At 43.0% G+C, this 15400-nt stretch overlaps 1 protein-coding gene across 3 annotated transcripts in view; it reads right to left on the minus strand.

Annotated features, from left to right (window-relative positions):
• Window positions 1-15400, minus strand: part of ezh2 (enhancer of zeste 2 polycomb repressive complex 2 subunit) — a 108774-nt gene that overhangs the window by 47526 nt on the left and 45848 nt on the right. For all 3 annotated transcript variants that reach the window (XR_015078405.1, XM_085988080.1, XM_085988079.1), the window contains exons 4-8: window positions 14883-15002; window positions 14109-14229; window positions 12605-12793; window positions 11207-11309; window positions 1650-1813 (exon numbers count right to left, since the gene is read on the minus strand). Coding sequence is in view for 2 of the 3 variants with exons in the window: in XM_085988080.1 (XP_085844206.1) it covers window positions 1650-1813; window positions 11207-11309; window positions 12605-12793; window positions 14109-14229; window positions 14883-15002 (697 nt within the window). In the remaining variant the exon portion in view is untranslated. The remainder of the gene's footprint in view (window positions 1-1649; window positions 1814-11206; window positions 11310-12604; window positions 12794-14108; window positions 14230-14882; window positions 15003-15400) is intronic.

Raw genomic sequence — 15400 nt, forward strand, 5'->3', positions numbered from 1 at the left:
GGCGGGGAGGCTTCATTTAAGGGTAAGGGGTCATCACCCCTCAGCCAAGTTTCTGTCAGAGCCATGATGTCGATGCAGTCATCCACGATGAGCTCATGGATAGCAAGAGCCTTGTTCGCAAGTGAACAGACATTCTGGAGGGAGATGCGGAGAGGGTCGGTGATGGCTGATCCACTGCCGGAGTCCACAGGGTCAGTGCTTGGAGGGGTGAGTTGGACGGAGAGGAGATTGGCAAGATTAGCCCCCCGCAGGCACGCTGGACATGAAGGCCGATGAGAGAGTAGGATGGGACAGTTGGGGTTGCTACTCGTTAGGAGACAGCGACAAGTGCCACGGTGGGCCCTTCGGAGGATGCCAAGAGAGGCACAATTGGATCTATAGCCTTATCGAAGAGGGAGTCAAGCCTGGGATGGCAGCAGGAGAGTAGGAACAACGAAGAGTAATGAAGGGTTGGGGTAGGGATTTGGAAGGGCAGAGTATACGAGAGGAGAGATGAACAGCGGCATGACGACAAGAGAGACCAGTCAGGGAGGGATAGAGAAAAGAAAAAGGTGGAAATAGAAGTGTCCGGAGCAGTAGCCAAAATGTGCACGCTAAAGGACACAGGGAAAAACTCAAGTTACATAGGCCTGGTTAACCCCCCTAGTTCAGTTAATAACAATTAGGAGTTGTAACAAATTGTGGATTGAAAGAAATAATGGTCTGTTACAGGTTCCCTGGATCAGCAGTTTGTCTAAATTGATGACACAGAAGGATTCCAGTCCAGAAAAGGAGTTGTACAGAGAGCTGAATTAAGAGGTCAGAACACAAAAACAGGCCTTCAAGTGGGCATAGCTAAGCCTGATAAGGGACGCAGCAAGTAGCTGTAGGATAAACAAGATGTCTACGAGAGGGCAACAAGACCTTTAGAACAGAGATAAAGAGGAAAATGACCTCATGGGGCTGGGAGGGGGTAAAAAAAAATTGACACCAGCCCATCAAAATAAGGTATAAAAACAGGCGACCGAGAGAGGAAAACAGGCAGATAGGGGCGAAGGCTTCCGAGGCGGCTACGGCCTAACACCTTGGTTAAGTTTAGCCTCTGAGGTGGATCAATGCTGGCTGACGGCCTAACACCTCCAACAGCTCGAGGGACAACCCAACAGACTACAGGAATCCACCCAATCTGGGACCACCGTACTGATTCACCGGCTGGTTGTTTCGTTCCAGGACCGTAGACTGCCCCCATCGGTCACGGATTGTCTACTGTATCTATTTCAAATCGTATGTAGTAATATCGGATTATGCTTAAACTGTAGCTCTGTAATAATAAGCCTTACAACTCCTAAGACCTTTTGGGTAATCTGTGGGTGACCTGTGATCCAAATCTGAGTGTGATTTACTGGTTGACTTCATGAGCAGTTTCTAGTCCTTTAGGCCTTTTTTTTTAATAAAAGGTACACTACTCTAGGTCAACCACTACTTGGCATTCTAATGCTGCAAACTTGTTGAAAAATGTGTTCAGCTGACACCAAGTCATGTGTTTACTTTAATTGCACCCCACCCATTCTTAACAGAATATTTTGAGAAAGCTGCATGTTTTATTATATATGCAACATTTATTGGTTTGTTACACATACACATTTCAGCCAAGACAATATTGAACTCACGATGTAAGAAACAGTCATATTTGAAGCAACGTCTGCAGAACAGAGTATGGAAGGAGTGCAAGCTCTGTTCGCGTTGAACTGATTTAGCATTTGGTCCATCAATATTTGGTGTGCACTCTGGAGGAAGGGCTCCAGGAAGTTGCTGTTCTGTCAATTCTTTGTACCTTAAAAAAAAAACACAATTAATGAAGTAAAGTTGCAGTGCTTTCATTGTAAAATCTTTATTTTTCCAGCAGAATCCCCACCAACATACTGAGAGTGATCCCAAGTTGATAGAATACCAGACATTGCTTTACATATAATTTTGAATAAATGCACGTATATCTATCCACATTGTGTAACAGATAGTTGGATGAGTCTGTTTCCTTCTGGAGAAGGATATTAAATGACATAATATAATTCCAAAATAATAGTGATTCATTGATGACCGTCAATTTGAAAAGAAAGACCACCACCTTGATACACTTAACTTCTCATGCAGGCATTCTTTGTGTTGGGTGGCTAGAACAATTTCATCATTGTAAATAGATAATTCAATAGTTATGTGCACATGGCATGAAGTGAAAATGTACATTATAGATGGATTTGTTACAATCCAGTTCAATTTAAATGCCTTCGTCCGTACTTCCTTATTGAAAGAACTGAGGTACTAGCTGGGAAAGAATCACATAAATCAACAACTTGTATTTATATAGCGCTTTAACGCAGTAAAACATCCCAAGGCGCTTCACAGGAGTATTATACAGGAAACTTTCTGGTATTCGGCACTGACGGGACCGAGCTGGTGCCGGTCGATCAACACTGCCGGAGAAACGAGCACTATAGTTAAAACATACGGAGCTCAGAGCTCCGTCTAAAGCAACAAACCCTGTTGCTCAGCTTCAAAACAGTCGGCGCAGCTTGCAAGCATCTCTGTAGCTAAGCAACAGCTTCAGCTACACGCTTGCACAGCCACAAATGGAGAAAAAAAAGCAACTAAAAGTAAAAAAAGTTATCTGAACCAACTCCTGAATTTTGCCGGTGGATAGAGCGTTCCAGATATTTAACCTCAATTTAAACGAAAGTTTCCTGTAAAACAAAGAATTTGACACCGAGCCAGAAAAGGAGAAATTAGGGCAGGTGACCAAAAGCTTGGTCAAAGAGGTAGGTTTTAAGGAGAGTCTTAAAGGAGGAAAGAGAGGTAGCGAGGCAGAGGTTTAGGCAGGGAATTCCAGAGCTTAGGGCCTAGGCAACAGAAGGCACAGCCACCAATGGTTAAGCGATTATAATCAGGGTTGCTCATGAGGGCAGAATTAGAGGAACGCAGATATCTGATGGGGTTGTGGGGCTGAAGGAGATTACAGAGATAGGGAGGGGCAAGGCCATGGAGGGTGTTGAAAACAAGGATAAGAATTTTGAAATCGAGGCGTTGCTTAACTAGGAGCCAATGTAGGTCAGTGAGCACAGGGGTGATGGGCAAACGGAACTTGGTGCAAGTTAGGACACGAGCAGCCGAGTTTTTGGATGACCTCAAGTTTATGTAGGGTAGAATGTGGGAGGCCAGCCAGGAGTGCGCTGGAATAGTCAAGTCTAGAGGTAACAAAGGCATGGATGAGGGTTACTGATGCTGCGTTTTCGGATGAGGTCGCCAAGGTGCAACATGTAGATGAGAAATAGGAGGGGGCCAAGGATAGATCCTTGGGGGACACCAGAGGTAACGATGTGGGAGCGGGTAGAGAAGCCGTTGCAGGTGATTCTCTGGCTAAGATTAGTTAGATAAGAATGGAACCAGGAGAGTGCAGTCACACCCAGCTGGACGACGGTGGAGAGGTGCTGGAGAAAGATGGAGTGGTCAACCGTGTCAAAGGCTGCAGACAAGTCAAGGAGGATGAGGAGGGATACTTTACCTTAGTCACAAAGGATGTCATTTGTGACTTTGAGGAGAGCCGTTTTGGTACAGTGGCATGGATGGAAACTTGATTGGAGGGATGCAAGCATGGAATTGCAGGAAAGATGGGTACAGATTTGGGGGGCAACAACACGTTCAAGGACTTGAGAGGGAAGGGAGGTTGGAGATGGGGCGGTAGTTTGTAAAGATGGAGGGGTCAAGGTTTTTTTTCCTGAGAGGGGTGATGACGGCAGATTTGAGAAAGGGGGTTCAGTACTTGAGGAGGGAACCGTCAACAATATCAGCTAACATGGGAGCCAGGAAAGGAAGTTGAGTGGTCAGCAGTTTGGTGGGAATAGGGTCAAGGGATCAGGAAGTGGGTCTCATGTACAAGATGAGCGCGGAGAGGTCATATGGGGAGATCGGAGAGAAACTGGAGAAAGATGGGAGTTCAGGGCTAGGGCAGGGGGAAACCTGGGAGGAAGTTTGGCCCAGTGGGCTAGGGGAAGGAAGGGAAGTGGCAGAGGCAGCTGAACAGGTCTCAATCTTAGAGACAAAGAAGTCCATGAGCTCCTCACACTTGTTAGAGGTGAAGGATTTAAGAAGATGGTTAGCAGTAGAGAGTAGGAGCCGGGGTTTATCTTTGCATTCCAGAATGATTCTGAATAGTGAGCAATTTTGGCAGACGAGAGCAGGACCCGATAATGCTTTATGCATAGAAGTTTGCGGCACAGAAGGAAGACATTCGGCCCATTGTGGCCACGCCGGCCGCAAAAGAGCCATCCAGCCTAATCCCACTTTCCAGCTCTTGGTATGTAGCCTTGTAGGTTACGGCACCTTGGTATATCCATCTTGGTATAGGAAAGGTCTGCTTTTGATGCAAGCTGCAAGAAGTTGCATGGACCAAATATACTTAATTTCACCATATTTTTAGTGCACTTGTCTCCATGATTTAACTCTACGTCACAGAATAGGAACAGGAGTAGGCTATTAAAACTATCTAGCCTGTTCAGCCATTCAGTTAGATTATGGCTGATCTGTACTTCAAATCTATTTACCTGCCGTTGTCTCATATTTCTTGACACTTCAGAAATCTATCGATCGGAGTCTTGAAAATTTCAACTGACCTAGCATTCACAGCCTTTTGGGGGGAACGAGCTCCAGATTTCCACTACATTTTGTGTGAATAAGTACTTCCCAATTTCACTCCTAAATCGTCTAGCTCTAATGTTAAGATTGTGTCCGTTTGTTTTGGATTCCCCCAGAGGAAATAGTTTCTCTGTATCTACCCCATCAAATTCCTTTATCATTTTAAACGCCTCGATTAGATCACCCACAACTTTCTAAACTCAAGGAATACATGCCAAGTTTATGCAAACCTGTCCTCATAATTTAACCTTTTAAGACCTGGTATCATTGTGCTTAATCTCCAAGGCCAATATATCTTTCCTGAGGTTCGGTGCCCAAAACTAAATGCAATACTCCAGATGGGGTTTCACTAAGGCTCTGTACAACTGAAACATTTAGCCAGCTGGCTAGCAATTGTTCCATATCCTCCTGTAGTATTTTTATGTTCTTATTTTCATCATCATTTATAAAAAATGATGCAGAACATTTAATATTTCAGACATATTTTCATCCTCCACAATTACTCTCCACTTCATCCAGAGTGGTCCTACCCGCTCTAATTCTACTTTTTAAATGAACTTACAAAACCCTTACTATTTCCACTTCATGTTATCTGCTAGCCTTTTTCATATTCATTATGGTCAGCGCAGATTTGATAAAGGCAAATCGTGTTTGACTTTGATCGAGTTCTTTGATGAAGTTGATGTGTGTATGGACTTTCAAAAGGCGTTTGACGAAGTGCCACATAATAGACACGTTAGCAAAAATTAAAACCTATGGGATTAAAGGGACAGAGGCAGCATGGATACAAATTTGGCTAAGGGACAGAAAGCAGACAGTAGTGATGAACACAATAGCAAAATACTACAGATGCTGGAAATCTGAAATAACAACAGAAAATGCTGGAAATACTTAGCAGGCCAGGCAGCATCCGTGGAGAGAGAAACAGAGTTAACGTTTCAGGTCTGGGACCCTTCGTCAGAATAGCGATGAACAGTTGTTTTTCCAGACGGAAGGGAGATATACAGTGGTGTTCCCCAGGGGTTGGTATTAGGACCACTGCTGTTTTTGATATATTAATGACTTGGATATACAAGGTATCATTTCAAAGTTTGCAGGCGAAACAAAAGTCAGAAGGCGAAACAAAAGTCAGAATTGTAGTAAACAATGAGGACTATAGTAAGAGTTCAGGTGGACAGACAGACTGGTGAAATAGGAAGACGCATGGCAGAAGAAATATAACGCAGGTAAGTGTGAAAGGATACAATTTGGTAGGAAGAATGAGAGGGGCAATATGAACTAAATGGTACAATTTTAAAGGGTTGGGGGGGGGGGGGGGGTCACTAACAGAGACCTGGGGTTGTATGTATACAAATCTTTGAAGATGAGAAGGCAACTTAAAAAATGGGATCCTTGGCTTTAGTAAGAACATAAGAAATAGGAGTAGGCCATTTGAGCCTTCAAGCCTGCTCTGCCATTCAATAAGATCATAGTTGATCTTCTACCTCAACGCCACCTTCCCACACTATTCCCATATCCCTTGGTACCCTGAGTATCCAAAAATCTATCGATCTGTCTTGAATATACTCAACAACTGAGAATCCAGAGCCCTCTGGGGTGGAGAAGTCCAAAGATTCACATCCCTTTGAATGAAGAAATTTCTCATCTCAGTCCTAAATGGCCGACCCCTTATTCAGAGACTGTGACCCCCAATTCTAGGCTCACCAGCCAGGGGAAACATCCTCCCATCAACTACCCTGTCAAATAGTGTAAGAATATTGTACGTATCAATGAGATCACCTCTCATTCTTCTAAACTCCAGGGAATGCAGGCCTAGTCTACTCAATCTCTCCTCATAGGACAATCCCCCCATCCCAGGAATCATTCTAGTGGACCTTTATTGCACTCCCTCTAAAGCAAGCATATCCTTCCTTAGGTAGAGACCAAAACTGTACATATTACTCAAGGTGTGGAGTCACCAAGGCCCTATATAATTGCAAGCCTTCTTTACTCTTGTACTCCAATCCTTTTGTAATAAAGGCTAACATACCATTTGCTTTCCTATTTGCTTGCTGTACCTGCATGTTAACTTTGTGATTTGTGTACAAGTACCCAGGTCCCTCTGAATACTCTCACCATTTAAAAATATTCTGCTTTTCTATTTTTCCTACCAAATTGGATAACTTCACATTTCTCCACATTATATTCCATTTGCCATGTTCTTGCCCACTCACTTAACCTGTCTTTGCAGCCTCCTCACAACTTACTTTCCCACCTAGCTTTGTATCATAGCAAATCTAGATACATTACACTCGGTCCCCTCATCTAAGTCATTGAAATAGATTGTAAATAGCTGAGGCCCAACCACCGATTCTTGTGGTACCCCACTAGTTATAGCCTGCCAACCTGAAAATGACCCGTTTATTCCTACTCTCTTTTCTGTCTGTGAATGAATCCTCAATCCATGCTAATATATTACCCCCAATCCCATGAGCTCTAATTTTGGGTAATAACCTCGTGAGGCACCTTATTGAATGCTTTCTGAAAATCCAAATACATTGCATCTACTGGTTCCCCCGTATCGACCCTACTAGTTACAAACTCAAAAAACACCAACAGATTTCCCTTTCATAAATCTGTGTTGACTCTGCCCAATCCTATTATTATTTTCTAAGTGCCCTGTTACCACATCCTTAATAGATTCTAGCATTTTCCCTACTACTGACGTCAGGCTAACTGGTCTATAGTTCCCAGTTTTCTCTCTCCTTCCTTACTTTTGCTACTTTCCAATCCACAGGACCGTTCTAGAATCTAGGGAATTCTGGAAGATCAAAACCACTTTCTCTGTAGCCACCTCTTAAAACCTTAAGATGTAGGTCATCAGGTCCAGGGGATTTGTTAGCTTTTATTCCCATTAATCTCTCCAGTACTTTTCCTTTACTAATACTAATTTCTTTAAGTTCCTCATTCTCACTAGACCTTTGGTTCCCTACTACTTACAGAATGAGGTTTGTTTCTTCAGTGAAGACAGATATAAAATATTTGTTTAATGTCTTTGCTATTTCCTTATTTCCCATTATAATTTCCCCCGTCTCTGCCTGTAAGGGACCCACGTTTGCTTTTGCTAATCTCTTCCTTTTTACATACCTATAGAAGCTTTTACACTTTATTTTCTATGTCTCTTGCTAGTTTAGTCTCATTCTCTTTTCTCGCTCTCAATTTCTTGGCCATCCTTTGCTGAAGGCTAAAATCCTCCCAATCCTTTTACTACTCTTTTCAGCAACATTAAACGTCTCTTTCTTTAATCTAATACTATCTTTAACTTCTCTTGGCCACAGTTGGACCAATTTTCCCATGGGGTTTTTAATTCCTTAAGGGAATGTGTATTTGTTGTGAATTATGAATTGTTTCTTTCAATGTTTGCCATTGTTTATGTACAATCATATCTTTTAATCTGGTTTCCCAGTCTACCTTAGAGGCATAGAGCAAGGAAGTTTTATAGATATGTGAAGAGAAAAAGATTGGTGAAGTCAAGCGTAGGTCCCTTGCAGTCAGAATCAGGGGAATTTATAATGGGGAACAAAGAAATGGCAGACCAATTAAATACATACTTTGGTTCAGTCTTCACAAAGGAGGACACAAATAACCTCCCAGAGATGTCGGGGAACATAGGGTCTGATGAAAGGGAGGAACTGATAGAAATCAGTATTTGTAGGAAATGCTGTTACGGAAATTGACAGGATTGAAGGCCGATAAATCCCCAGGGCCTGATAATCTACATCCTAGGGTACTTAAGGAAGTGGCCCTAGAAATAGATGCATGCTCTGGGGCATCCTTTCCTGCAACATATGAGGTAAACAACGTTGGCCGAGTCACATGAGTATGTACCATGTACCTGGTGGGTGGTGTCCTCACGTGTGATGATGGTATCTGTGTTGATGATCTGGCATGTCTTGCAGAGGTTGCTGTGGCAGGGTTGTGTGGTGTCGTGGTCGCTGTTCTCCGGAAAGCTGGGTAATTTGCTGCGAACGATGGTCTGTTTGAGGTTAGGCGGCTGTTTGAAGGCGAGTAGTGGAGGCGTGGGGATGGCCTTAGCGAGGTGTTCGTCGTCATCGATGACATGTTGAAGGCTGCGAAGAACATGGCGTAGTTTCTCTGCTCCGGGGAAGTACTGGACGACGAAGGGTACTCTGTTGGTTGTGTCCCGTGTTTGTCTTCTGAGGAGGTCTATGCGATTTTTCGCTGTGGCCCGTCAGAACTGTCTATCGACGAGTCGAGCGTCATATCCCGTTCTTACGAGGGCGTCTTTCAGCGTCTGTAGGTGTCCATCGCGTTCCTCCTCGTCTGAGCAGATCCTGTGTATTCGCAGGGCTTGTCCATGGGGGATGGCTTCTTTAACGTGGTTAGGGTGGAAGCTGGAGAAGTGGAGCATCGTGAGGTTGTCCGTGGGCTTGCGGTAGAGTGAAGTGCTGAGGTGTCCGTCTTTGATGGAGATTCGTGTGTCCAAGAATGAAACCGATTCGGAGGAGTAGTCCATGGTGAGTTTGATGGTGGGATGGAACTTGTTGATGTTATCGTGTAGTCTTTTCAGTGATTCTTCGCCGTAGGTCCATAGGAAGAAAATGTCGTCGATGTATCTGGTGTATAGCGTTGGTTGGAGGTCCTGTGCAGCGAAGAAGTCTTGCTCGAACTTGTGCATGACGATGTTGGCGTATTGGGGTGCGAATTTGGTCCCCATGGCTGTTCCGTGTGTTTGGGTAAAGAACTGGTTGTCGAAGGTGAAGACATTGTGGTCAAGGATGAAGCGGATGAGTTGTAGGATGGCGTCGGGAGATTGGCTGTTGTTGGTGTTGAGTACTGAGGCTGTCACAGCGATGCCGTCATCGTGGGGGATACTGGTGTAGAGTGCCAAGACGTCCATCGTGGCGATGGCCTCCACTACTCACCTTCAAACAGCCGCCTAACCTCAAACAGACCATCGTTTGCAGCAAATTACCCAGCTTTCAGGAGAACAGCGACCACGACACCACACAACCCTGCCACAGCAACCTCTGCAAGACATGCCAGATCATCAACACAGATACCATCATCACACGTGAGGACACCACCCACCAGGTACATGGTACATACTCATGTGACTCGGCCAACGTTGTCTACCTCATACGTTGCAGGAAAGGATGCCCCGGAGCATGGTACATCGGCGAGACCATGCAGACACTGCGACAACGGATGAACGGACACCGTGCAATAATCGCCAGGCAGGAGTGTTCCCTCCCAGTTGGGGAACACTTCAGCAGTCAAGGACATTCAGCCTCCGATCTTCGGGTAAGCATTCTCCAAGGCGGCCTTCGAGACACACGACAACGCAAAATCATCGAGCAGAAACTGATAGCCAAGTTCCGCACCCATGAGGACGGCCTGAACCGGGATCTTGGGTTCATGTCACGCTACATGTAACCCCACCTGACGTAGGGTCATCCAGACTCGAGTTGTCGTTGGCTTGTTCTCTCCACACAGATGCGGCTGGACCTGCTGTGATTTCCAGCAAAAAAAATGTTTTTTGTCTGTCACACTGACCCCAGCATCTGCAACATTTGACCCCTTGTGACCCCACCTCATTGTTCTTTGATGTAATGTTTTCCTGACTAACCTGTTTGGACACCATTTACACCTTTGATTGCTGTGATTATCTCTCTGCCGAGGTGTGATAAATGGCAGTTAGAAAGATTACCTGTAAACATCTGACATTATTCTCTGACTATATAAGCTGTGTTTTTATGCATCTCTCCACTTCACCTGATGAAGGAGCAGCGCTCCGAAAGCTTGTGATTTCAAATAAAGCTGTTGGACTATAACCTGGTGTTGTGTGATTTCTTACATTTGTCCACCCCAGTCCAACACCGGCATCTCCACACCATTTATAAATAGAGGCAGAGAGTACAAAAGCAAGGAAGTTATGATGAGCCTTTATAAATCACTGGTTCGGCCACAACTGGAGTATTGTGTCCAATTCTGAGCACCGCACTTTAGGAAGGACGTGAAGATTTCAGAGAGGTAGCAGAAAAGATTTATAAGAATGGTTCCAGGGATGAGGGACTTCAGTTACGTGTATAGACTGGAGAAGCTGGGTTTGTTCTCCTTCGAACAGAGGAGGTTGAGTGAGAGGAGATTTGATAGAGGTGTTCAAAATCATGAGTGGTCTAGACAGAGATAAACTTCCCTTTGGTGGAAGGGTCAAGAACTAGAGGACACAGATTTAAGGTGATTGGCAGAAAATCCAAAGGCGACATGAGGAAAAACTTTTTTTCTGGAATGCACTGCCTGAAAGGGTGGTGGAAGGCAGATTGATCGTGGCTTTCAAAAGGGAATTGGATAAGTACCTGACAGGAAAAAAATTGCAGGACTACAGGGAAAGGGCAGGGCAGTGGGACTAGCTAAATTGCTCTTGCAAGAGAGCCGGCACGGACTCGACGGGCCAAATGACCTTCTACTGTGCTGTAACGATTCTCTGATTGTTACATAATTATGAAATTAGTCAAGCAAAAAACCCTAAAGTACTTACTTTTCTTTCAGCTCCTCTGGTGTACCTTTATCTGGGAACATGGACGAAATTGCTTCAAAGATTTTGTCACAGGGCTTTTTCTTCCCTTCATCACAATCTTTAACTATGGACAAAGGAACCAATGATTGCAGATACAAAATACTATGGCGATACAGATTTAGTACTAGTTAAAAGTATGTCACTCACTTCGTAAACGGAGAGCACCTGATTATGCTGTTAACAGTAAATCCACAAACGAGTGAAGACATCAAATCCATACCAGGATAAAAGGTTAAAACAAGTTTATTCAAACATTCAAAACCAGCAAGTTCTTAAGAACTAAAATCCTCTCTTTTCTCTGTTTCAAGACATCACACCAGTCCTTCACTAACAAACTTGCTTCCTAAAACTTAAATTTCAGATAGGACTTCCTACAGAGAAACTTCTTTCAGCTACTTCGGGTTTTCCCGCCCGCCTCGGACCCCTCCCCCCAACCAGTCTCCCCGAAGAAAATTCGGGCCTAGAAGTTTGGACTGAAGCAAACAGACCAAAGTTTACATCACAGAAGGCAGCCATTCAGCCCATTGTTTGTGCCAGCTTTTTGCTAGAACAATCTAAAACTCATCCTACTGCCCCCACTCCCGCTGTCAATTTGATTACAGAATGTCCCACAAATAGCAATGAGATAAATGACCAGATAAGTGGTTTAACGGTGTTGGTTGAGGAGTAAGTATTGGCCAGTGAGAACTCCCTTGCTCTTCTTCAAATAGTGCACAAGATCTTTTACGTCCACCCGAGGGGCGGGGGGGGGGGGGGGGGGGGAAAGAGAAATTAAGCCTCGGTTTAACATCTTATTTAAAAGACAGCACCTTTGACAATGCAGCACCCTGTCAGTACTGCATAAAAGATCCCTTCTCTCACTGAGCTTTGTATTTATCCCATATGAACGTTGTATCACATTGCATTTGAGAAACTGACCAGGCGTCATTCAGCAACATTGGAATGCAGAGTTGTTATTCTTAGTCAAACTTTTAACCAAGTGAACCCAATCAAAATACAACATGTATTCCTAAGGCAAAATTGCTGTACAATCCATTATCATTTATTGAGACAGCTCAATTTTATCTGAAGACTAGGTTCAGTATCTGGTTGTGTCCATGATACATGATTGTGCCTTTTATTATTGTAACCGAGGCACAGAGACATTTTCCTATTCATCCCCAATGTTGATTATTGCAAACATCCATATTAAAAAATCATAATACAATCAAGCAGTGTTTACATAAGGCTTGGAAATTTGAAAACCGCCTAAAATTCCTACAGCTACAATTCTAGGAGAGGTACTATTTCAATTGGTTGGATATTAAAAAACAGTCTTATACTAAAGACTATAAAATAACATACAAAATACACACTTACCATCCATATTGATCTCTTGATAATCTTTTCTGGACTCGTTGCTTTCTTCTTTGATGTCACTTCCATCAGTCTTCTCCGATTTATTCTCCTGATCCTCCTCATCATCATCCTCCTCTTCTTCATTATCACTGTACTGGGTCAGAGCATTTACCAGCTCTACAAAGATTTCATCATTGATAAAACCACATTCTGTAATATTGAAACAAACATTAAATAAGGTTGTGGGAGCCAAATGGCAAAGATTTGAATCAACATATTGCTCTTAAAGTCTTTGCTTTTCCTCCTTAAAAGAAAATACCCTTTTATCTCTGTGAAACATTTTTACTTGTGTTACAAATTTTCAGCATAAGCTACATATTTTTTCAAGTTCAGTATCACTGATCACTCCCGTAACCAGATCGGGCTTTCTAGGAGTTAACGCCAAAGACAAAGCAGGGTGGATGCTTTGAAGGGGAATGTTGAACTGGGATTGCTTTACATATAGATACAATACAGATCTGGGCAAGTGAGATGCTGGCTGCAGATTTCAATCACTTTGAAACAAAAACATGCACTGAAGGGATCGCAATATCAGGAAAGGGATGGAACTTATACAAGCAACAATGTTTCTCTATTCTTGTGACAGTCATGTTGTGAAATTTGCATTGTAGTTTGGAAACAGCAATGAAAACTCTTATTTTCATCTACCCGCAGGTTTCTATTGTATTCACATTTAAAATTTTTATTAAAATATACAAGCACAGAGGTTAAAGATCTGAAGTAATTTTGCCCCACACATAGTAGACATGTAACAAATTTCCATCAAAGCAGTAATACTGTGTCATCTAACTGCTTTGGAAAAATGCTAAATGAACACCTGGTTAATAATGGGACTTAAGGTTATGAAAGATTAATTCAGATTCTCAAAGTTGTAGTGGAAAATAATGCAGCTGCTTCTGAATCAATTAACTGCAACTAGTTCATCATGCAGATGGACTTACTGGAGTTTCACCAAATTATCTTTGTGGGTCGGGGAAAAGACAGCTCTTTTTTGTTGGAAATTTTTGAACATGGGCTTGATGGTCCAAATGTTTGCGCTTCCATAGAAACATAGAAGATAGGAGCAGGAGTAGGCCATTCAACGAGATCCTGGCTGATCATCCAAACCCTAGCACCCGGTCCCTACACCGACAACCATCCCACACAAGCCCTATCCCCGTAACCCCACGTATTTAATCCCCCCTAACACTAAGGGCCAATTTTTTTATCATGGCCAATCAACCTAACCCGCACATCTTTGGACTGTGGGAGGAAACCGGAGCACCCGGAGGAAACCCACGCAAACACGGGGAGAATGTGCAAACTCCACACAGACAGTCACCCGAGGCCGGATTTGAACCCGGGTCCCTGGCGCTGTGAGGCAACAGTGCTAACCACTATGCCACCATACTTTGGGAAACTTAAAAGCATCATGATAGAACTAAAACTCCTACTCCAATGTAAAACTGCAGATGGAAAGGCTTACCTCTGTCGCCATGCACCTTTCCATCATAGTTTTTGATGAGTTCTTCAATGAAAGTGCCATCCTGATCCAAGATTTCGTCTCCCATGTAAGGAATGTTATGTAAAACAGTTTCATCTTCCACCTTAAATTTTTAAGAAAAAGCCCCTTACATCTAGTCATACAGACAGAAAAGTGGTACAGTAAACATTGGGACTCCTAATTAGTGTAAAATTCAAACATTTGTTGCATCTTTGTGGGGTTTTCCCCCCCAAATGTCTTCTAAACAGACATTTTTAAAAAAATAAGAAACCACCCAATACTATAAGCCCAAATTACATTTTGGGGGTGGAGGAAAGCAAGAGTTACGGTAACAGTGTGCAAAGTCAAGGTTCAAAAGCATGATTTTCAGTACTGATCGCAACATCAAAATCTGTTCTTTAGAAAGTAGGAGACTCAATTGTCCACTAAATATAGATACCGGTGCAAGTTTTTTTTCTGTTAAAGATTCTGGTAATGTATCATGTTCTCTGCAAAGTTTAGATGGTACTTGCATGAAAAATGCCTCTCACTTCAGTCGTTAATGAATGTAATACGAGCTGATTATTGTTTATTATAACATTAACTAATTTTTGAATACAGTTCTGAACCAAAACAGAAATTAAGTGAAAAGATTCTCCCTTTGTCCAAATAATACAGTACTGTATTAAGCATTTTTAGCAGTAAAACCATCCATCATGGATGCAATCCAAATAAAAAAATGAAAACATAAATTTTGCATATGACTGAAGCACATACCATGAAATTTTGCTGAAGAGGAGACCAGGAATACATAACTGGGATTGAGGCCACTGCGTTCAAGGTCTTCAGAGGGATGACCTGTTTTGGAAACTCAGGGAATCCGCTCTCCACAGCACACTAGAAATAAATAAAAATTATTCTTAGGACAGATTGTAGAAATATACCAATGATAAAATTGATGTTCAAGCTCAACTAACAATATAGAACATTAGAAATAGGAGCAGGAGTAGGCCATTTGGCCCCTCGAGCCAATCAATAAGATCATGGCTGATCTACCTCAACTCCACTTTCCTGCACTATCCCTATATCCCTCGATTCCCTTAATATCCAAAAATCTATCGATCTCTGTCTTGAATATACTCAACAACTGAGCCTCCACAGCCCTCTGGTGTAGAGAATTCCAAAGATTCACCACCCTCTGAGTGAAGACATTTCTCCTCATCTCAGTCCTAAATAGCCGACCCCTTATTCTGAGACTGTGACCCCTGGTTCTAGACTCCCCAGCCAGGGTAAAT

The sequence above is a fragment of the Somniosus microcephalus genome, chromosome 5 (assembly GCF_052327205.1).
Source record: "Somniosus microcephalus isolate GS21.2 chromosome 5, FLI_Smic_1.0, whole genome shotgun sequence".
In the NCBI taxonomy this organism is placed as follows: domain Eukaryota; kingdom Metazoa; phylum Chordata; class Chondrichthyes; order Squaliformes; family Somniosidae; genus Somniosus; species Somniosus microcephalus.